Source organism: Mugil cephalus, chromosome 23, assembly GCF_022458985.1.
Source record: "Mugil cephalus isolate CIBA_MC_2020 chromosome 23, CIBA_Mcephalus_1.1, whole genome shotgun sequence".
Lineage (NCBI taxonomy): Eukaryota > Metazoa > Chordata > Actinopteri > Mugiliformes > Mugilidae > Mugil > Mugil cephalus.
Genome location: NC_061792.1, coordinates 6,189,625 through 6,213,253, shown reverse-complemented (window position 1 = coordinate 6,213,253; position 23,629 = coordinate 6,189,625). Strand labels below are relative to the sequence as shown.

General features: G+C 41.2%; 2 protein-coding genes across 2 annotated transcripts in view; both read left to right on the top strand.

Moving 5' to 3' along the window:
• LOC125001208 overlaps positions 1–23,629 on the top strand; it is a 47,584-nt gene that overhangs the window by 10,962 nt on the left and 12,993 nt on the right. Inside the window, 10 exon segments of the mRNA XM_047577131.1 lie at positions 5,418–5,591; positions 6,519–6,696; positions 15,785–15,891; positions 15,979–16,143; positions 16,733–16,811; positions 16,973–17,201; positions 17,333–19,118; positions 19,303–19,428; positions 22,868–23,113; positions 23,296–23,469. Coding sequence (XP_047433087.1) covers positions 5,418–5,591; positions 6,519–6,696; positions 15,785–15,891; positions 15,979–16,143; positions 16,733–16,811; positions 16,973–17,201; positions 17,333–19,118; positions 19,303–19,428; positions 22,868–23,113; positions 23,296–23,469 — 3,264 coding nt within the window.
• LOC125000953 (NACHT, LRR and PYD domains-containing protein 12-like) lies at positions 1,775–12,520 on the top strand. Its single transcript, XM_047576749.1, has 11 exons — positions 1,775–1,959; positions 2,048–2,218; positions 2,548–2,626; positions 2,788–3,013; positions 3,138–4,920; positions 5,418–5,591; positions 8,316–8,489; positions 8,637–8,810; positions 9,711–9,884; positions 10,057–10,230; positions 10,556–12,520. Exons 1-11 carry the CDS (start codon positions 1,889–1,891, stop codon positions 10,563–10,565), a joined length of 3,210 nt encoding a protein of 1,069 aa, XP_047432705.1. The 5' UTR covers positions 1,775–1,888; the 3' UTR covers positions 10,566–12,520.

Genomic DNA, 23,629 nt, shown 5'->3' with positions numbered 1-23,629 from the left:
CGTAATGATCATCCAGGTAAATGACCACATTTCTGACGATGTTTGAACAACTGAACATTAGAACAGTCTTGAAAAGGAGATTATCTACAGGATGAGGCAAAATGCAAAAATCTCAATCATTTTGGTACTTCGGAAGGATCTTCTTTTGAAAAATGAAACTTAAAAACCAGTTTTGAAATCTCTGAGTATTAATAAGACCTCAGCTTATGGGCAAATTCATTGAATGGTTGTTGAAAAAAATCTGCTCTCAACTTCACTACCAGAACCATGTATCAGAGAGAGTCTAGCCAACTCAAATCGTGGGCGCCATGTTTGATAGCTCAGAAGGAGCTAGCTCCTTCCACCCAATGGGGCGGATGTGCAATGTTGAAATAAATGTCTTATTTCCACCTTCAACAGGCCTATAAATGTTATCCCCAACATCTGTCAATATGTAAAAGGCTCTGACTTAAATATCCCAGCGTCTACTTCCTTTAAATTTCTTAAATGAGCCCGTAAAATGTTTATAGCCCAATCGCCTCATCAGTCATGGAGCTGTGTTTACCTTCTCCTCAGTCTCTGTGTTCATCCATCACCGTTAAAAGTTTGAATTTACTCGTAATTATAAATACTCAGAAATAGTGAAAATTAAACTAGTCTTACTGTTATGTAGTATTATCATTATAACATTAGCACGTTAGCCATAATAACTAGTAACCGAGGCAAATGTATGTGTTATGTGTTGGCTATCTAAATCGACACGTGGCTTCCCATATATATCACAGTAGCTGCTATTTTTCTAAGCCTTTAGTCTAGATAACTAGCTAGCATAAGGCTAGCATAAGGCTTGGTTAATTTCAGACTTCATTTGTAAAGTGGTGTTGGGCATTTTGAGATCAAGGTTCACATTAATGATGGTATGACTTTATTTTTCCTTTATAAAATCTTAACGAACGTCAAAGAGAGACATTGACATTTACATCACATAATAGAGAGAAATCAGCTGACATCCAGTTCTTCCTTTTAGTCTTCTGCTCCCATAACTTTCTCCGTTTTTGTTCACTGGGGAAACGGTGGAGTTTCCTCTGTGTTTTCCTGATCTGGTGCTGGAGCCTTAGGCTGAGCACTGTGGCGTATTTTAACTTTCAATCCAATTTTATTCTGTTATTGCTACGTCTCTATGGGTGAATATTGGTTAGATGTATCTAACGTTGCGCCAATGAAACACGTGACCAGCTTAGAACCAATCAGCACAGAGGGATAGAGTGGTCCAGACGGTCCGTTCCCGAGTTGGACAGACTCTCTCTAATATACAGCTCTGTTCACCAAAGCTTTATGTCTCCATCTTGTGACTATATGGTGGAAGTACTTCAGCTGATGACAGCTCCTCTACTTCATACTGTTGTCTGACAGTAGTCAGCTGAATCTGATAGGAAACTGAGAATAAGAGCCAATCAGTGGAGGAACAGCTGATATTTTACAGTAGAAATGATGTAAAGATGATTTCGGATGAATGATTTGTGTTCCTCCGCCTTCGGCCTTTCTGAGTAGAGTTTGCAGGTTCTCTCTGTGTCTAGGTGGGGTTTCTCTGGGTGCTCTGGTTTCCTCCCACCCTCCAATGACATGATTGTTTGTCTAATTGGTGATTCTACTGACCCTAGGTGTGAGTGTGAATAGTTGTTTGTCTCTGTGTTTGCCCTGCGATAGCCTGGCGACCTGTCCAGGGTGTACACGCCTTTCACCCAATGACAGCTGGGATAGGCTCCAGCAACCCTAATAAGGATAAGTGGTAGTAGAAGATGAGATGAGATGAGATGAGATGAGATGAGATGAGATGAGATGAGATGAGATTTGTGTTTTCTCTACAGATGAAGGTAGAAAGTGTGTGAGTTGGTGTGGATTCATCATCATGGATCAGCGTGAGGACAGAGAGGAGGGAGCCCCCTCCCTCTACCATGAGGACCAAACCAGAGCTCAGAGGTGAGATGACCATGTCCATGACCCCTACATTAAATCATTGAACCATCATTATTCATGCTCTAATTTGTGTGTGTGTGTTGGATTGAAGAACAAAGCAGCCGCACAGACCAGACTCTGCTGAACCTGAACCCGAACCTGAACCTGGACCTGAACCTGATCCTGAACCTGAACCTGGACCCAGCTGTGTGTCTATGAAGAGTGATCAGTCAAAGCCTAACTATATTAATTTTAAAGGACAGAAACAATCTGCTGTAAAAAAGTAAGATATTATCAAATTTCAAATTTGTTAAACCGCATTCAACATCATGGTCAGCTGTGATGTTGTGTAGAATTATAGAGCTACGGACGTGTGTCCTGCACAGACTTCAGTTCTTCCTGAATCACAGCATGAGCTCATGTGATCTTCATTTTAGAAATTATGTCGTGTTTCACTTCCTGAAGAATGTCACAGCAAAGTAGTGTTCTGATCAGGACAATCATCACAGAACACACAATTTTTAACTTGTTGTTTCAATGTATGTGCATCCATACAATATTTATGGTTGGTCGTAGCATAGTGTGAACTAATTGTTGATGATTGGTCCACAGAGTCCACCAGAAGAGTTCAGAGTTTCCCAGTGGTCAGTCTGTGCAGCAGCATCAAAAACATCTGGACTGCATATTTACGGTCTGTACATGCACAAAAACTACTTGACACCTATTGCGTTGACAGTCGTCTCCATGCTGCTCTTTGTAGATCAGTGGATGATCAGTCTGTCCACCATGGATCTGATGTCTGGCTCCATGAGTTCACTGGGATTGTTTGATTCATATAGTTTTCTGTTCCAGCTGCTGGAGGACAACATCGTCACTTTTGTGAAGAACGAGCTGAAGAAGATTCACAGAGGCCTGAGTCCAGATTACCCAGAATGCTTAGAGAGTCAGAGGGAGGATGAGGAGGTGTTGGAGGGAGAGGATGAAGAGCAGAGGATCAGCAGAGAAGCATTTCTGAAGATCACAATTAACTTCCTGAGGAGAATGAAGCAGGAGGAGCTGGCTGACTGTATGGAGAGCAGTAAGAGGATAAATGAGATATTTACTAATGTCTGAAGAGATAAACCCATTCAAAGACTTGCTTTTATAGGAATATTCACTTTTGCAGTACTCACTTTTGTTTAATTTGTCGTGTGTTCATTTAGATCTTATTGCTGCAGCTTGTCAACGTAAACTCAGATCTACTCTGAAGGGGAAGTTCCAGTGTGTGTTTGAGGGGATTGCTGAAGCAGGTAAACCAACTCTAGTGAACCAGGTCTACACAGAACTGTACATCACAGAGGGAGGAACTGCAGAGGTCAATCATGAACATGAGGTCAGACAGATTGAAACGGCATCCAGGAATCTAGACAGACCAGAAACAACCATCAGACCAGAAGACATCTTTAAAGGCCCACCTGGAAGAGATAAACCAATCAGAACAGTGATGACTATGGGAGTGGCTGGCATTGGGAAAACAGTCTTAACACAGAAGTTCACTCTGGACTGGGCTGAAGACAAAGCCAACCAGGACATCCACTTCACATTTCCATTCACTTTCAGAGAGCTGAATGTGGTGAAAGAGAAGAAGTTCAGTTTGGTGGAACTTGTTCATTACTTCTTCACTGAAACCAAAGAAGCAGGAATCTGCAGATTTGAAGAGTTCCAGGTTGTGTTCATCTTTGATGGTCTGGATGAGTGTCAACTTCCTCTGGACTTCCACAACACTGAGATCCTGACTGATGTCACAGAGTCCACCTCAGTGGATGTGCTGCTGACAAACCTCATCAGGGGGAAACTTCTTCCCTCTGCTCGCCTCTGGATAACCACACGACCTGCAGTCGCCAATCAGATCCCTCCTGAGTGTGTTGACATTGTGACAGAGGTCAGAGGGTTCACTGACCCCCAGAAGGAGGAGTACTTCTGGAAGAGGTTCAGAGATGAGGAGCAGGCCAGCAGCATCATCTCCCACATCAAGACATCACGAAGCCTCCACATCATGTGTCACATCCCAGTCTTCTGCTGGATCTCTGCTACAGTTCTGGAGGAGGTGTTGAAATCCAAAGAGGCAGGAGAGCTGCCCAAGACCCTGACTGAGATGTACATACACTTCCTGGTGGTTCAGGCCAAAGTGAAGAAGGTCAAGTATGATGGAGGATCTGAGACAGATCCACACTGGAGTCCAGAGACCAGGAAGATGATTGAGTCTCTGGGAAAACTGGCTTTTGATCAACTGCTGAAAAGAAACCTGATCTTCTACGAATCAGACCTGACAGAGTATGGCATCAATATCAGAGCAGCCTCAGTGTACTCAGGAGTTTTGACACAGATCTTTAAAGAGGAGAGAGGACTATACCAGGACAAGGTGTTCTGTTTTGTCCATCTGAGTGTTCAGGAGTTTCTGGCTGCAGTCTACATGATCCACTGTTACACCAACAGGAAGACAGAGGTGCTGGAGGACTTCCTGGGACAAAACTACAATGACTCAACTCTGGATGTCTTTCTGAAAAGAGTCATGGAAAAATCTGTGGACAGTAGCAATGGTCATCTGGATCTGATGGTTCGCTTCCTTCATGGTCTCTCTCTGCAGTCCAACCAGAGACCGTTAAGAGGTCTACTGGGTCAGAGAGAGACCAGTCCAGAAATTATCCAGAGAGCCATTGACAACCTGAAGACAATGGAAATGTACAACATTTCTCCTGTCAGAAGCATCAACATCTTCCACTGTCTGATTGAGATGAACGACCTCTCAGTTCATCAGGACATCCAAGAGTTCATGAAGTCAGACAACAGAGCAGAGAAACTCTCTGAAATCCACTGCTCAGCTCTGGCCTACATGTTGGAGATGTCAGAGGAGGTTCTGGATGAGCTGGATCTGAAAAATTACAACACAACATGGGAGGGACGACTGAGACTGATTCCAGCTGTGAGGAACTGCAGAAAAGCTGTGTAAGTTCAGATGTGAATGTTATAATACGTCAGTGTAAAACAGTGTTCTCCTTTTTTGTTTCAGTATTTCTGTACTTTCTCTCAGATGTTCTCTACAGGCTACAGCTTGTTTAAAGCTGTACACTGATGCCTCCCAGCGAGAATGTCTGGGTTCAAGTCCAGTTCAGGCCCTTTTGCTTGTTCTCCCTGTGTCTGCATAGGTTTTCTCCGGGTACTCTGGTTTCCTCCCACCTCATTAGGCTAGTTGGTGACCCTAAATTGACCCTGGGTTTGAGTGTGAGTGCGAATGGTTGTTTGTCTGTGTGTTAGCCCTGCGATAGCCTGGTGACCTGTCTAAGGTGTACCCCGCCTCTCGCCCAGTAACAGCTAGGATAAGCTCCAGCACGACCCTAATTAGGATCAGTGGTAGTAGAAGATGAGATGAGATTTGGCTGTTTTGTCTCAGTCTCTCAAACACAGGAAAGACATTTCATAATAGTCTATTTGTGTCATGACAGACTTTCTGGCTGTGGATTCTCAGAGAGTCACTGTGAAGTCGTGGCCTCAGCTCTCAAGTCTAAACCCTCCCATCTGAGAGATCTGGACATGAGCTTCAACAACCTGCAGGATTCAGGAGTGAAGCATCTGTCCAATGGGCTGGAGAGTCCACACTGCAGACTGGAGACTCTGAGGTCAGTTCATTGACTGTTACAGATTTGTTTTTTTACTTAGCAGACTTATGGTGGTCAGTCCGGTTTTCAAGAACATTAAAAGGAGGAAGAATTACTTTTTTTTCCTATTCTTCCCTTATAATCTGACTCCTGAAGCTCCATATTAGTGTCAGCTAAGCTCATGTTTAGAAGGAATTCCTTTGCATTTAATGGTTTTTCTTTATTTTCATGACAATTTACATTGTAGACTCTCACTGAAGGCATCAAAACTATGAATGAACACATATGTAGTATATTGAATTATGTACTAAATAAAAAGGTGTGAAATAATATTCTAGATTCTTCAAAATAGCCACCCTTTGCTTTCATCAGTGCTTTTCACACTCTTGGCATTCTCTTGGGCTTCTTGCGGTAGTCACCTGAAATGGTTTTCCAACAATCTTGAAGGAGTTACCAGAAATGCTGACCACTTGTTGACCCTTTTGCCTTCACTCTGTGGTCCTTTTCATTAAAAAAAAAACAAAAAAAACTTCTTGGTCAGATAGCCCTTACACAGCCTGGAAGTGTGTTTGGGGACGTTGTGATGGTCCCTCTAAACGCAAACCAGTTGGGATGGCATATTGCTGCAAGATGCTGTCGTAGCCATGCTGGATCAGGATCAGGTTCAAACCACTTTCTGAAGAAATCCTCCCTGACTCACAGTATGGTTTCTGCCCTGCCCGTGGTATAGTTGACATGATTTTCATAGCCCGTCAGTTACAAGGGAGTACAGGGAACAAAAACACACTAAACACACTATTCATTGAATTCATTGGCCTTGCTAAAGTCTTTGACTCCGTGAACCAACAGGCCCTCTGAAATCTTGTTGAAGTGTGAATGTCCAGAAAAGTACATCAGGGTTCTGAGACTCCTACATGACAGTATGTCAGCAACAATCCTCTGCAATAGGAGTGAGATGGAAGCTTTCAAGGTAGAAACCAGTGTCAAACAAGGATGCATTATTGCTCCCACCATGTTTGCAATCTTCGTTGCTGCCATCCTCCACCTAATCAGTCACAGTCTCTCCCCCGGAGTCCAGATCATCTACAGAACAGATGATGAGCTCTTCAACCTAAACCGTTTCAAGGTCAACTCCAACATCTCTCACACATCCATCGTGGAGCTACGATATACAGATGCTAATACCATCATCATCCCACACAGAGAAAGATCTTCAGTGCATACTTGATGCCTTCGCCCTGACATACAAAACATGTTTGGCCTGGCTATAAAGGTGAGGAAGACCAAGGTTATTTACCAGCCCCCACCCGACTTCTCCACACCATCTCCAGCAATCTCAATTAACAATGTAGTCCTTGAAATTGTGAACCACTTTCCCAACCTGGGAAGTCATCTCTCTGCTAAGACAGGCATTGATAGTGAGGTACACCATCGCATCTGCTGCGCCAATGGAGCCTTCACAAAGCTTCGGAAAAGAATGTTCGAAAACTCCAACTTGCTGGCAAAGACCAAGCTACAAAGCAGTCGTCCTGCCCACTCTCTCATATGGTGCAGAAACATGGACTACCTACAGTCGACATATAAGAGTCTTGGAGTGTTACCATCAGACGTGCCTATGCAGAACCCTGAACATCACCTGGAAAGACAGCAGTGTACTGGAGGAAGCACACACCAACAGCATTGCTACCATCATCACTAAATATCAGCTGCGATGGGTTGGCCACATTATTTGAATGCCTGACACGCATCAACCTAAGCAGGTCCTTTATTCAGAGTTAAAGTCTGGTCAGTGAGCACCTGAAAGTCAGAGATTCAAGGACAATGTTTGGATCCTATGAAGTTCCATGTAAACAGCATTTCCTGGGAAGACCTAGACAAAAACACAAGCACTCGAGGAAAGGAGGAAAGTTCTACCTGAAGGAAGCACCATCCATGAAGATCTCCTCCAGGCGGCCAGAGCTAAGCGACAGCTAAGAAAAGAGAAGCTGTCCGCCAAACAGGCTCATCCACATCTCACCTCTAGCAGGTCACTTCAATGCTCACATAGCATCATCTTACTCAACTCCAAGTTATTGTTCATTGACTGGAACTGAAAAGCTGATGAACTTATCCTTAGCAACAGAGGTGACTCTTGGGCTTCCTTGACAGTTTCACCATAGTTCTTGACTTTTTGCGACTGCATTTGGAGACACATTCAGAGTTTTTGCAGTCCTTAAAGTAATGATGGACTGTTGTTTCTCTTTACTTAGCTGATTGGTTCATTCAATCCATAATATGGATTCCAACAGCTCTCAAATAGGGCTGCCAGCTGTATACCAACTTGACGTCTGCACAAAACAACTGATAGTCCAACCCCATTAAGAAGGCAAGGAATTCCACAAATGAACTCTGACAAGGCACATCTGTGAATGAACTACTGTGAAGTGAAAAGCATTTCAGGTGACTACATGAGGCTCATTGCAAGAAGGCCAAGGGCTTGCAGCGCTGCCAAAAAAGCAAACGGTGGCTACTTTGAGGAATCTAAAATATGAAACATGTTTTTAACAATATTTTCTTTGCTTCATAATTCCACATACCTTGCTTCATATATTCGACATCTTCAGTATGTATCTACAATGATCCACCTTAACAGAAGGATAAAGTCACTTACTCATTTTGCGGAAGAGCTTGTTGGTAAACACATTTAAAACCTGATCACCTCTGCTTAGGTTTTGATTCATTTTATCTACATCTTTTTTTGTTCAGGTTATATCGCTGCAGTTTGTCAGAGATCAGCTGTGATTCTCTGGTCTCAGCTCTAAAGTCCAACCCCTCCAGTCTCAGGGAGCTGGACCTGGGCTTCAACAAGTGTCAGGATTCAGGACTGAAGCGTCTGTGTGGTTTTCTGGAGAGCCCACTCTGTAGACTGGAGACTCTGAAGTAAGTTCATTGACTCATACAGAATTTGTAAAGCTGCAAATTTCCATGTGTTCCTTGTGTCTCATCCTAAATGTAGTACTTTGTCACAAAAACAATTGAATGTATACAAAGTCAGTGTTTTTAAGTACATGTATATGCTTTATTCAGATTAAGCTGGTGCAGTTTGTCAGGGATCAGCTGTGATTATCTGGTCTCAGCTCTGAAGTCCAACCCCTCCCATCTGAGACATCTGAAACTGAGCAACAACCAGCTGAAGGATTCAGGAGTGAAGCACCTGTGGGATTTTATGAAGAGTCCACTCTGTAGACTGGAGATTCTGGGGTCAGACACTACTTTTTATTTGTGTGTTGAGATTGATATGATGTGAAAGATGTTATGACTGCAGACATGAATCTGATTCCAACCCATATTAGATACACTAGTGAAAACTAATGCATCCTCATGTTGCAACAGTTTTACTCTAAATCTTATCTCTAAAGGTTATTATGATCAGGATTTGTTCAAAATAACAAAGAGAGCTGTTGATTTGAATTTCAACAGAGAATCCGCAATTAAAGTGATAAAGAAGCAATGTTAAACATATTATGCCTCCGCTTCCAAAACAGAAGTTATTTAGTGTAACCTGTTAGTGTCTGTGCTCATCTGAATAGACTAAAAGTAAAATCAAGCCATGTGTTCTCCATGATACAGAAGTACTTCTGTCCCCTATAAAACCCCATCACATGGTTTTTAGTTGCAATGAAGGAAACGAGGGGAGACAGGGGATAGAAATACACTTATACTGTCAAGGTTCTATCTCTGTCTTTTATTTTGGGGTCATGTTTTGAAGTTTCCTGTTTTATTTTGTCATGTTTCCTAGTTTCCTGTCCATCGTGTTTCCTTTTAGTTTTATCATGTATGTTTGTGTCATGTTGTGTTTCCTGTTTTATTTTGTTAAGTTCCGGATTTCCTGTCTTGTGTCGCTTTGTCTCTTGAGTGTTAATTTGTCTCACCTGCATTGATTGTCCTCATGCGTCTCACCTGTGTCCTGTCAGGCCTGAGCCCTCTTGTGTATATATAGCCCTGCCTTTTAATTTTGTTCCTTATCATGTTGTTATTGTCTTCATGACATGTTTCCATGTTCCTTGTTCCATGTCCTCATGGCATGTTGATGATTTCTTTTGATTTTTGGATTTACCTGCCTACATATTTTTTAAACATTTTTGTATTTTTTTTTTTCAGGTTGTATTCCTGCAGTTTGTCAGAGATCAGCTGTGATGGTTTGGGATCAGCTGTGAAGTCCAACCCCTCTCATCTGACATATCTGGACATGAGTGGAAATGAACTGAAGGATTCAGGAATGAAGCATCTGTGTGGTTTTCTGGAGAATCCACTCTGTAGACTTGAGACTCTGAGGTCAGTTCACTGACTGTAATTTATCGTGTTTAATGTTTATTGTCACCTTAAATGAATTTATTTTCCTGCTATAAATAATAATCAATGGGATGTTCCCTAAAATTATGATTAAGTCATAGAGATTTTGAGCTGCACATTTGAAACCTGAACTGATTTTCTGTTCTCTATTCAGATTGAGTCGCTGCAGTTTGTCAGAGATTGGCTGTGATTCTCTGATCTCAGCTGTGAAGTCCAACCCCTCTCATCTGAAACATCTGGACCTGAGTGGAAACCAGCTGCAGGATTCAGGAGTGAAGCAGCTTTGTGACTTTCAGATGAGTCCACTCTGTAGACTGGAGACCCTGAGGTCAGTAGAACCTTTAGTTGTATTGCACTAAACAGAATGAAAGCAAAGGCATGTTTTTTTTCCTGTTTTCCTCAGTGACGTTGTGGGCAAAGAATAGTTGGTCATAAGCTTCAGGATTGGACAGAAATAAACTTGCGTTGGGGTGATGATGACTGGTGTTGTGTTCATACATACAGGAAGTGAATCTGGATTACAGCTGACAGCCTTTCTAGATGGTAGACATTTTAGTAAATTGATATTTTGGAAACAAATAAGACATTAATCATCGCACACAGATCCTTTCTTTAAATATAACAGCAGTAAATCTATTTGCTCTCTGTCACAGATGGACGTGATCAGCTTTGAGAGTGAACATGGATGGTGTTTGTGCTGATATGTCCTGATGATCCATGGAGGTTGAAGCAGATGTTCATCATACTGAGAGGTGATATGGGGAAGAAACCCACCAGCATCAACATTAATGTTTGTGTATATTGGACATGTTTGTTCCTGTCTGTGTAGTTATTTCTATTCCTGTTTCATCCATATAGTTATTTCTTTTGAGCAGGAGTTGGGGTGGGGAGCTGGTAACTCTAGTATTAATTTTTTTTTTTTTTTTAATGTATATTTTACAAGACTTTCCACAGATGGCTGTTACTGGAGTTTCTTTACATTTGTACACTTCATATATTTTGTTTCTTTTACTTCATGCTTATTTAATTTCCTAAGACTTGAGACAATGTGACTCTTTTACAACTTTGTTGAACACTCTCCAAATAGGGTAAATATGAATTGTTTTTATGCTATCCTGGTGGCGATTTTGTGTAAACAGGAAGTAGCCCGTGTGTACAGGATGTTGTTGAGAGCAGCACTTTCCTACTAGCAGACAAAGGGATCAGATCAGTGTTTGATCTGCTATCTTGAGTGTAAGCATAATCTGTAAGTTCATTTGTTGTTTACATTTTACATTGAGCATATGTAATTTGTGAGAAGGATGCATTTATAATGTCAGTAAGTAGCTCTGTATGTCATGTAGCTTAAACTATGCCATGTTCTAGTTTTAGCATTAGTTGATGTACTGTATTTTTGTTTTTCTACAGTTTCACTACTTTTTTTTTTTTTTTAGTGCATTTTGGCAACTTATAAAATAACTAAGATGAATCCTGACTGCTGTGGAGAGTTTGGCCTGCTGTTAAATCGTGTCTCCACATGATGAGAACAGTATAGTGAAAAGATGTCAATCCTACAAGCAAAGTGAACTTCTCGGTAGTAGACCGCATACATCATCTGCATCATGATTGAAGGAAACAAATCAGCGGCTACTGCAGCCAAAAGTGAAGCCAGTAGAAAGTGGAAATTCAAGATGTAAAGAGCAAAGGTCAGACTCAAGGTGTTCTAGTACATCATGACCGTCGCATCGATCTGGGTCATCAGCAGCCTCAAGAACATGCACATTGTTTAAACAGAAGGAACTGGGTATGAGACTCGATAAAATTAGACTGGACATGTCTCATCAGTTCGACAAGGCTGAATAAGAGCCAGACTTGGCTGTGCTACATCATGAGACAGAAGTGGCTCAGCCTCAGCCTCAGGCCGAGGTAGTTGAGGCAGCAGAGTTTGAAGAACAGTAGTCGAGCCGTGCCACCTTGCTACAATCTAGACTGGGCCGTACCCGAGATGTAGGAGCACAAGCTTGCTTCTTTGAAAGAGTAAAAACAAACTCGGAACACCCATACGAGAGAGCAGTGTCTCCAAAACAATCTCAATTCAACCAGTAATAAATGGTTCTTTACTACAGACTCCACCTTCCAAGAAAGGACATCATTACATCCAAAGCCAATTAATCTGGACACTTAACCCTCAGCCATATCACTCCAGATATTATAATAATCCTCGGGCGAGCTCATACTCGCACCACATCATCCATCACAATCCAGTGTGCCCACATCTTTGGCCCCAATGCATCTCCAAGTATGTCTTGGACTAGGTTTCAATTAGATTACAATTGGGTTAGGTAACTACTGAAAAACTTATTCTGGAGTGCTGGTAGCATTCTGGACTTAGTATTTTTATTTGTACATTTTAGGTTATATTTTTGTCGCTCTGACTTATTCAACTCGTTGTAATGACCTGCAACCTCCGTTTACCAGCTGAATGCAAGAAAAGAGAGAAGATTTACTGCCATTTTACTTTAAATTTGAGTAAAGTGAATAAATAAAACCAGTTGTTGCTCTGTGGTGAATACATTTCATCAGAACAGGAGTTCAAGTCACATCTCAGCAAAAATTAAAAAATGACAAGATAAACCTTGGCTAGATGTAAACAGGAAGTGGTTTATGAAGTGCTGGTAGCATTCTGGACTTTTGTTTAATGATATTTAACTTTACTACCAAGTTTCAATGAAAAATAAATATGAATATGGAGTTATTACATTTAAGACCAGTGAATGTGATCATGGCTATGTCCTTTGGGCCTAAACAACAGGTGTAAACAGAATTAAAATATGTTAAATTATTCTTTTGAACATAAAAAATAATTCTGCATAGATTTATCGTAAAATACTATATAGAATATTTTTGACATTAAGTTCATATGGTTTATGTTGATGGCTCAGCCACATGGTAGCACTTAGGTTATTTACACAGCCTTGTCTTGTGCTTGTTTTAATTTTTGTTGCGTTTGTACATGTGTGTGTATGTGTCGTCTGTGCTGATTTACTTCATTTTTTTGCCTAAAAGGGGAAGCGACAGCAACAGCAACGACGTCTAGAGACAGCTAGAAGACATCTTCATTACAGGTAGGCTCATTAGCTTATGTAGTGATGGCTCTGAATGACCAAACGGTCTTTTGAGCCGAGACACAGGCCTGTTTAGAGTAGCATCATTAGCACCAGCACGAGCAGCAGAAGAAAAAAAAAAGTTTTACACCGTCTGCTTGTTGGGCTGTGAAGGACCAGCTATGTTCAACATCTCCATCTCGTGCCGTAGGTTTTTAGCCAGGATTAATCCTGACTCCAGTAGGTGCAATGCCAAGGAGCAGATGAGGCAGACTTCAGACATGAACCCCCATGGAGCTAATCTCCTTCATCAAAGACTTCAATGACTTTGTTCCTGTTCCTGTTCCCTAAATGTGCTCAATAACTATGTCAACAGTTTGTCAGTAGTTTCAGTAGTAGTTCAGGGTCATTCTCTTATTGATGGGTAGCTAATATTAAAACACACTGAAACAGTATTTAAATTGTAGAGTGACAATGTGAATTTATAGTGATCAGCTATTATCTACTGTTAATAGTACTGTACTGCCATATATAATAACATAAAACAACAATGCTTAACTGTTTTATTTGTACAGTTAATAAACAAGCACTGTAGAAACTACTGAAATCGCAGTATTCAATTTTTCTTAATGTTTTTTATTTTACAGTAACTACACCAATAATTTAATCTGCTGAATAACTATTGCTAGTAACTTACTGCAAATTTGACGGTACCTTTTTACAGTGTGAACTCCACTACCACACTGAACTGGTCACATACTCAACATATTTAGAGCAAACGCTTTAAAGATGTTCATCGCTGCAATTGTTCATACTTATCATAAGATCATGTACACCACTACTAACCTGAGAAACTTGTTCGGCAGCCTTGGCAATCTCATTTGTTTATCACTTTGGCCCTGCCTTGAGAAACATGGAAGTACCCCTCAGTTTTTTGACAGTCATCACAGTAAAAAATATACTGGTATATACATGGTATTTTATCACTAATAATTAATTTTGTTAATATACAAAGCTGTATTAAACTGGTAAAATAAATAAATAAATAATAGCCGCGTGGCAGAACTGAAGGTGATGTTGAAGTTGTTAAATTCAGTGACTTTAACTTCTGATAACATCTTTCTGAAAACGCCTGCACCTGCGACGGTTTGCTTTCGCTTTGGTGAGGACTGTGACACAAATCATTTTCTTCGTGTGAAGATCCATCTGCAGGTGAGGAACTTTGAGCTTTTAACGCAGTTTTTAAAAATTTATTTGTTGAAATCAGATTATTTGACATTAGTTCTAACAGAAACAGCAACAATCTTCCTATCGATGTCTCACTTAACTGAGTAGAAGCTGAAAGTGTAAACTCGGGACTACAGGGAGAGCATCTATATTAAGGAAATGTCAATTTGCATTATAGACTCCCATTCCTTTGTTATATTACTATCATTAAGATTGTTTCAAGAGACATATTAACAATGTGGGTAGCATTTTAGTGCCAGTTAGAATGCCATTTTTCAAGTTATTCATTTTCTTAATTTTCTTAATATAGAGTAATCCTGTCAACCTGCAACTCTATATGACTGTACATCTTAAAGAAGCATGTGAGTCATGATGAGCTCACAGTTATCAGGAAGTTTAAGCAAGTTGGATCAAGATTTGAATTTGAAGTTAGGTATATAGCTAGCTAGTTAGCTATATTTGAAGTTTCCAGTATTCAGCATTTGTTAAATATAACTAAGGTTTCTGTTTATTCACCTGCGTTTTCATTCAGGAATGAATGTTCATTCAGAACATTAAAAATAGTCTTGAAAGGGGGGTTATCTACAGGATGAGACTACATTTCAGTCATTTTGGTACTTTGAAAAGTGAAACCCGAAAACAGGTTTTGAAATCTCTAAGTTTAGCTTTGGGTTAAATTCATTAAGTGGGTGCCATATTTGCTACATTAGAGGGAAGATTCTACAGTGTAATCCTATTGGGTGTATGTGCTATGTTGAAATAAATGTCTTATTTTCACCATCAACGGGCCTATAAATGTTATTGCCAACATCTGTCAGTATGTAAAAGCAGCGTCTACTTACTTTAAAAATCTTAAATGAGCCTGTAAAATTCTTTGTAGCCCACAGTATATATAACGGTAGGTGCTATGTTTCTAAGCCTTTAGTCCAGGTAACTAGCTAGCAAAAGGCTTTTAATATTCCTGATCCTGTGCTGGAACCATAGGCTGAGCACCGTGAATCCAATTTTATTCTGTTACTGCCGCTTCTCTATGGGTGGTCACGTGACCAGCTCAGAACCAATCAGCGTAGAGGGATAGAGTTGGCCAGACTCTCTCTAATATACAGCGTTGTTCACCAAAGCTTTATGTCTCCATCTAGTAACTATATGGTGGAAGTACTTCAGCTGATGACAGCTTCTCTACTTCATACTGTTGTCTGACAGTAGTCAGCTGAATCTGATAGGAAACTGAGAATAAGAGCCAATCAGTGGAGGAGCAGCTGATATTTTACAGTAGATATGATGTAAAGATGATTTCAGATGAATGATTTGTGTTCCTCCGACCCGGGGCCTTTCTGAGTGGGTGCATGTTCTCCCTGTGTCTGTGTGGATTTTCCACAAGTACTCATGTAGTACATGCTTGTTAGACATGTTTGTTAGGCTATTTGGTGACTCTAAATTAAACCTAGATGTGAGTGTACGATAGACTGGCGACCTGTCCAGGGTGTACCCCACATCTCCCCCAATGACAGCATGAGATGAGATGAGATTTGTGTTTCCTCTGCCAATGAAGGTAGAAAGTGTGTGAGTTAGTGTGGATTCATCATCATGGATCAGCGTGAGGACAGAGAGGAGGGAGTCGCTCCCTCTAAAAAAATACATCTGAGTGGAGACCATGAGGACCAAACCAGAGCTCAGAGGTGAGATGACCATGTCCATGACCCCTACATTAAAATCATTGAACCATCAATATTCACGCTCTAATCTGTGTTTGTGTTGGGTTGAAGAACAAAGCAGCCGCACGGACCAGACTCTGCTGAACCTGATCCTGATCCTCAACCTGAATCTGAACCTGAACCTGAGCCTGAGCTCAGCTGTGTATCTATGAAGAGTGATCATTCAAAGCCTGACATCATTAACTTTGAAATGCAACAACCGTCTGCTGTAGAGAAGTAAGATATTAGCAAATGTGTGTCCTGCAGACTGTGAAAATATCATGACTTTGTTTGTCTGCAAAGGTAGGATCATTATACTGAGTGTAGTAATTGTCAAGCATCAGAGACACACACAGAGTGTGCATACAATGTGTAATATATGCTTCTTAAGATGAGGTATCAGCAGAACTTCTTTTCTATTTTGATATTTCCTTTGACAAGAGGAAAGCTGGTAAAACTGCAGTTGTTTTTTGGGATTGTGATTCAATAGAACAGATGGAAAACACTTGATGAAAGATGAAAAATGTAGTGTGAAAACAACAAAAGGCATTATATACTGAAGGTGTGAACATTTATTTTTAGTGGCAAGATGTATTATGTGCTCTGCAATTCACCTCTGACTGAACCACCTTGTGAGCTCGTGTGATCTTCATTTTAGAAATTTTGTCTCGTTTCACTTACTGTAGAATGTCACAGCAAAGTAGTGTTCTGATCAGGACAATCACCATAAAATACATTATCTTTAACTTCTTTCTGTGTGCATCCATACAATGTTTATAGTTGGTAGAAACATGATGTGAACTAATTGTTGATGATTGGTCCACAGAGTCCACCAGGAGAGTTCAGAGTTTCCCAGTGGTCAGTCTGTCCTGCAGCATGAAAAACATCTGGACTCCATATTTATGGTCTGTACATGTACAACAACTATTTGACATCTATTGTGTTGACAGTCGTCTCCATGCTGCTCTTTGTAGACCAGTGGATGATCAGTCTGTCCAACATGGATCTGATGTCTGGCTCCATGATTTCACTGGGATTGTTTCATTCATATAGTTTTCTGTTCCAGCTGCTGGAGGACAACATCATCACTTTTGTGAAGAACGAGCTGAAGAAGATTCACAGAGGTCTGAGTCCAGATTACCCAGAATGCTTAGAGGGTCAGAGGGAGGATGAGGAGGTGTTGGAGTGTGAGGATGAAGAGCAGAGGAGAAGGAGCAGAGAAGCATTTCTGAAGATCACACTGAACTTCCTGAGGAGAATGAAGCAGGAGGAGCTGGTTGATCGTCTGGAAAGAAGTAAGAGGGTTTCTATGAACATTGAATCTGATGAATGAATTAAACATTTACTCATGTCTCAAGAGAACAAAATTTATCCAAACACAGAATATTCCTGGCTATTTATTGCTTATTGGTGTGTGTTCATTTAGATCTTATTGCTCCAGCTTGTCAACCTAAAATTAAATCTGCTCTGAAGGAAAAGTTCCAGTGTGTGTTTGAGGGGATTGCTGAAGCAGGAAAACCAGTTTTGCTGAACCAGACCTACACAGAGCTGTACATCACAGAGGGAGGAACTGCAGCGGTCAATGATGAACATGAGGTCAGAAAGATTGAAACGGCATCCAGGAAACCAGACAGACCAGAAACAACCATCAGACCAGAAGACATCTTTAAAGGCCCACCTGGAAGAAATGAACCAATCAGAACAGTGATGACTATGGGAGTGGCTGGCATTGGGAAAACAGTCTTAACACAGAAGTTCACTCTGGACTGGGCTGAAGGCAAAGCCAACCAGGACATCCACTTCACATTTCCATTCACTTTCAGAGAGCTGAATGTGGTGAAAGAGAAGAAGTTCAGTTTGGTGGAACTTGTTCATCACTTCTTCACTGAAACCAAAGAAGCAGGAATCTGTGGCTTTGAAGAGTTCCAGGTTGTGTTCATCTTTGATGGTCTGGATGAGAGTCGACTTCCTCTGGACTTCTACAACAATGAGATCCTGACTGATGTTACAGAGTCCACCTCAGTGGATGTGCTGCTGACAAACCTCATCAGGGGGAAACTTCTTCCCTCTGCTCGCCTCTGGATAACCACACGACCTGCAGCTGCCAATCAGCTCCCTCCTGAGTGTGTTGATATGGTGACAGAGGTCAGAGGGTTCAGTGATCCCCAGAAGGAGGAGTACTTCTGGAAGAGGTTCAGAGATGAGGAGCAGGCCAGCAGGATCATCTCCCACATCAAGACATCACAAAGCCTCCACATCATGTGTCACATCCCAGTCTTCTGCTGGATCTCTGCTGCAGTTCTGGAGGATGTGTTGAAATCCAAAGAGGGAGAAGATCTCCCCAAGACCCTGACTGAGATGTACATCCACTTCCTGGTGGTTCAGACCAAAGTGAAGAACATCAAGTATGACGGAGGATCTGGGACAGATCCACACTGGAGTCCAGAGACCAGGAAGATGATTGAGTCTCTGGGAAAACTGGCTTTTGATCAACTAATGAAAGGAAACCTGATCTTCTATGAATCAGACCTGACAGAGTGTGGCATCGATATCAGAGCAGCCTCAGTGTACTCAGGAGTGTTGACACAGATCTTTGTGGAGCAGAAAGGACTGTACCAGGACAAGGTGTTCTGCTTCGTCCATCTGAGTGTTCAGGAGTTTCTAGCTGCAGTCTACATGATCCACTGTTACACCAACAGGAAGACAGAGGTACTGAAGGACTTCCTGGGACAAAACTACAATGACTCAACTCTGGATGTCTTTCTGAACAGAGTCATGGAGAAATCTCTGGAGAGTAGTAATGGTCACCTGGATCTGATAGTTCGCTTCCTTCATGGCCTCTCTCTAGAGTCCAACCAGAGACTGTTAAGAGGACTACTGGGTCAGACAAAGACCAGTCCAGAAATGATCCAGAGGGCCATTGACAACCTGAAGACAATGGAAATGTATAACATATCTCCTGACAGAAGCATCAACATCTTCCACTGTCTGATTGAGATGAACGACCTCTCAGTTCATCAGGACATCCAAGGGTTCATGAAGTCAGACAACAGATCAGAGAAGAAACTCTCTGAAATCCACTGCTCAGCTCTGGCCTACATGTTGGAGATTTCAGAGGAGGTTCTGGATAAGCTAGATCTGAAAAATTACAACACATCATGGGAGGGACGACTGAGGCTGATTCCAGCTGTGAAGAATTGCAGAAAAGCTGTGTAAGTCCAGATATGATTGTTATAAAACATCACCTCTACTGCTTTGTTGTCACCGTAAAACTGTCTATTTGTTTTAGCTGTTGCTTTTGTATAGGTTTTATATTTGGCTGGTTTGTCTCAGTCTCTCAAATACAGGAAGGTAATGTAAAACATTTTTCATGATAGTCTATTTGTATCATGACAGACTTTCTGGCTGTGGACTCTCAGAGAGTCACTGTGAAGTTGTGGCCTCAGCTCTCAAGTCCAACTCCTCCCATCTGAAATATTTGGACATGAGCTTCAACAACCTGCAGGATTCAGGAGTGAATCTGTCGGATGGACTGGAGAGTCCACTCTGTAGACTGGAGACTCTGAGGTCAGTTACATTATTTATTTTTTTTACTTAGTAGACTTATGATGGTCAGTTCGGTTCACAAGAACATTAATGGGAAGGATTATTATCATTCTTTCCCGCTTATAATCGGACTCCTGAAGCTCCATATTGGTGTCAGCTAAACTCATTTTTAGAAGGCACACCTTCTTATTTAATGTTTTTTCTTTATTTTCATGCCTGTTTACATTGTAGATGTGAGACGTGAGATCCGCGTGCCATTCGGCAGCACATAGCGGGCACTATGCAGGACACAGTGATTTATTCAAATGTCTGAAGCCTTTTGAAAGAGTTTGACCAGTCCATTCCCAGGTCATCAACAAACCAAAAGCCTTAAAAAATACACCATGCTGTCCATTGTTTACTTGTACTGTACTGTAATTAAATGTGTAATGATGACGTTGTTGACGCAACGACGTATGAGAGGGAGGAAAAAACAGGCATGCAGCTCTCACAGCGGGAGGTCAGACCCAGGACTTCTGATAATGTGAAAGCACACAAAAGTCAACCCGGGATTTTCGGAAAGGGGTATTAGGCTCACCATACCAAAGCACAAATTTCTACTGGTCTAATGTCCATTCCTTGTGTTTCTTAGCACAAACAAATCTCTTCTATTTATTGTTCTTCCTTACTAGTGGTTTCTTAGAAGCTATTTGACCATAAAAGCCCTGATTCACAGTCTTCTCTGAGCAGTTGATGTAGAGATGTGTCTGCTACTTAAACATTGTGCAGAATTTATCTGGGTTCTAATCTGAGGTGCTATTGTGATTCCTGAGGTTGGTGACTGGGGTAAACTTATCCTCAGCAGCAGAAGGGACTCTTCCTTTGCCGCGGCAGTCCTCATGTGAGACAGTTTTCTCGTATAATGCTTGATGGTTTTTGCGACTGCACTTGAGGGTACATTTAAAGTTTTTGCAGATTTCCAGACTGACTGACTTTCAGTCTTTAAAGTAATGATGGACTATTCTTTATCTTTATTTAGTTGATTGATTCTTACAATAATATGGATTCCAAAAGTTGTCAATAGGCCTGTCAGCTGTGTACTAACCTGAGTTCTGCACAACACAACTGATGGTCCAACCCCATTAAGAAGGCAAGAAATTCCACAAATAAACCACAAGGCACATCTGTGAAGTGAAAACTATTTCAGGTGACTACAACATGAGGCTCCTTGTGAGGGTTTGCAACGCTGTCAACGGAGCAAAGTGTGGCTACTTTTCCGGAATCTAGCCAAAGTTGCATGTACCCTCAAGATTGAGGGTCACTTCTCTTCCCAGGATCCACGCAGCATGTGGAAAGGCATTACATGCATCACAGACTATAACACCAGCGATTTACAGTGCTCCAAGGATCCTCCCTGCCGGACGCTCTTAACACAGTGCATTTACATGCACGTGAAAAAAAAACGAATTATTGCCTTAATCGGACTATAACAGGAGAATTTAAGTGCATGTAAACACGTTACTCCGATTAAAATCTGAGTTCTCATTTTCCGATTGAGACACCCAGATAATGCGATCGGAATCAGAGTTTTCATCGGACATGGCGTGTGCGCATGCTCCACAACCACTGCGCAGGGGTGTGACCCCGGGAAAAAAAACACCCAAGAAAGCCGATCGCAGAAGAAGAAGAAGAGAAACGGGGTTATCGTGGATCTTACCTGCACCAGAAGTAGCCCGAACATTACGTACGAGATTAAAAATGACACGGAGGAAAGAGCGGCCAGTGCGGGATTCGAGCTGGGGCCGCCTGCAGCAAGGACTGTAGCCTACTTCCAGGGACCTCATTTATCAACCGTGCGTACGCACAGATCTGTGCGTAATCAGAGCGTAACCACATTCCGATGCAAAGTATGGCATTTATCAATTTATACTTGTGCTTAGAAAAGTGTGTAAATTTACGCACAATTCTGACCGTGCATACACACAAAATCTAGTAGTAGAACAGTGGAACTACACATGGAACCCATTAAGACAGTCATAGTGTTCAACAGCATCTCAAACTTCACAGTTACCACACATTGCCGGTCTCTTATAAAAATACTCAGTCGGTGTTTAGCGGATAATCGACATGACAAGCTATAAAAGAAAAGTTGAAGTAGTCTACACTACCATTGCTATCTTGTATTATTGGAGGATTTTGAGAACCGTGCGTTTTCAAATAGCGTTAATTAATCTGATCTGCTCAACATCGCTTCCCCAAAAACATACTGATGGATTTGTGCCGTGATTTAAATCTCTTAAAGGAAAGAATGAATGGGGCCATGTATAGTGAGATTTTGAGTGAAACTTCTACCATCAGCAAGGGCATTGAAGATGAAACGTGGCTGGGACTTTTAGCATGACAATGAACCCAAACACACTGCCTGGGCAATGAAGGAGTAGCTTCGTAAGAAGCATTTCAAGGTCCTGGAGTCCACGTGGTACGCGGTTTTCTCCCACCTCCAAAGATACGCTTGTTAGGTTAATTGGAGACTCTAAATTGACCCCAGGTTGTGCGTGTGGTTTGTTTCTGTGTTAGCCCTGCAATTAAGTGGTATGGAAGATGAGATGATGGATGTGAAAACGAACAACCAACAGCCCTGCATAGACTACTGCAAAGAGGCCAAGGTTGGAAAACGGTTCAATTTTGTATAAAAATAACGTCACATATTCGTGTTTTACTGTTGTTCACTACAGGGATGGTCTTGTTATGTTTGTGAATAAGCAGCTATTGAAGTCCGTAAACATGATGTCATGTTGGTAAGTAGCTAATTAATGGTGAATATGCGTGTCTTAATATAAAGTGTTACCTTTTATTCTTATGTATATTTTTTTATGCCTTAGTTAGCTTATCTTATTTTATTTATCTTGTTAGACACAGCTATTAGTATTATATACTGTTTACTTGTGTCTATATTATAGTAACTCAGTATCTATATATTATAGTTACTATGGGTAACAACCTGAAAGTGCATAATTTCGTTCCAGCTCATGCTTCTGTATGGTTGTGAATGACAAATAAAAATCCTTGAATTCTTGAATAGAAAACATATTTAGAGTTATTTAAAGATGACGTTAGACGGAAGCGATGTTGACGAAATTTCATAAAATTGGTCCGTTTTCTCTGTAAAGTTTCAATATGTTAATGACGTTACCTCTGAGGCATTCATGTACCCTCGGAAACTTTAGAATCCCGCGATTGCGCCAGTCTTTACAGCTTTCAGATCGGACAAAGGGTTTGTAAATACGAATAATTAAAAATAAAAAAGTAGTATTTTGAGCCCGCGGTCGGGCTTGGGATTCAGAGGGTTAACAATACTTTCTTCGCTACATGATTCCACATATCTTGCTTCACCTTCACCTTTGGCTGGTAGTGTGTGTTTACAATGATCCACAAGAAAGGATAAAGTCACTCTACTCATTTTGGAGAAGAGGTTAGCATGTTTAAAACTTCTAAACTCTTTGTTCAGGTTATATCGTTGCAGTTTGTCAGAGATCAGCTGTGATTCTCTGGTCTCAGCTCTGAAGTCCAACCCCTCCAATCTCAGAGAGCTGGACCTGGGCTTCAACAAGATGCAGGATTCAGGAGTGAAGCATCTGTGTGGTTTTCTGGAGAGTCCACTCTGTAGACTGGAGACTCTGAAGTCAGTTCATTGACTCATACATAATTTCTAAACTTAAATCTGCAAATTTCCTTTTGTTTCTCGTGTCTTGTAAGAAATGTAACCTTTTGTCACAAAAAAAAAAAAACAAGTCAATGTTTTTCATTCCTGCTCATCTGCATAGAAAGTCAGTGTTTCTAACTAATTTTTTATGCTTAATTCAGATTAAGTTGGTGCAGTTTGTCAGAGATCAGCTGTGATTATCTGGTCTCAGCTCTGAAGTCCAACCCCTCCCATCTGAGACATCTGGACTTGAGCAACAACCAGTTGAAGGATTCAGGAGTGAAGCACCTGTGGGATTTTATGAAGAGTCCACTCTGTAGACTGGAGATTCTGGGGTCAGACACTACTTTTTATTTGTGTGTTGAGATTAATATGATGTGAAAGATGTGGTGACTGCAGACATGAATCTGATTCCAACCCCTATTAGATACACTAGTGAAAACGAATGCATCCTCATATTATAACAGTTTTACTCTAAATCTTATCTCTAAAGGT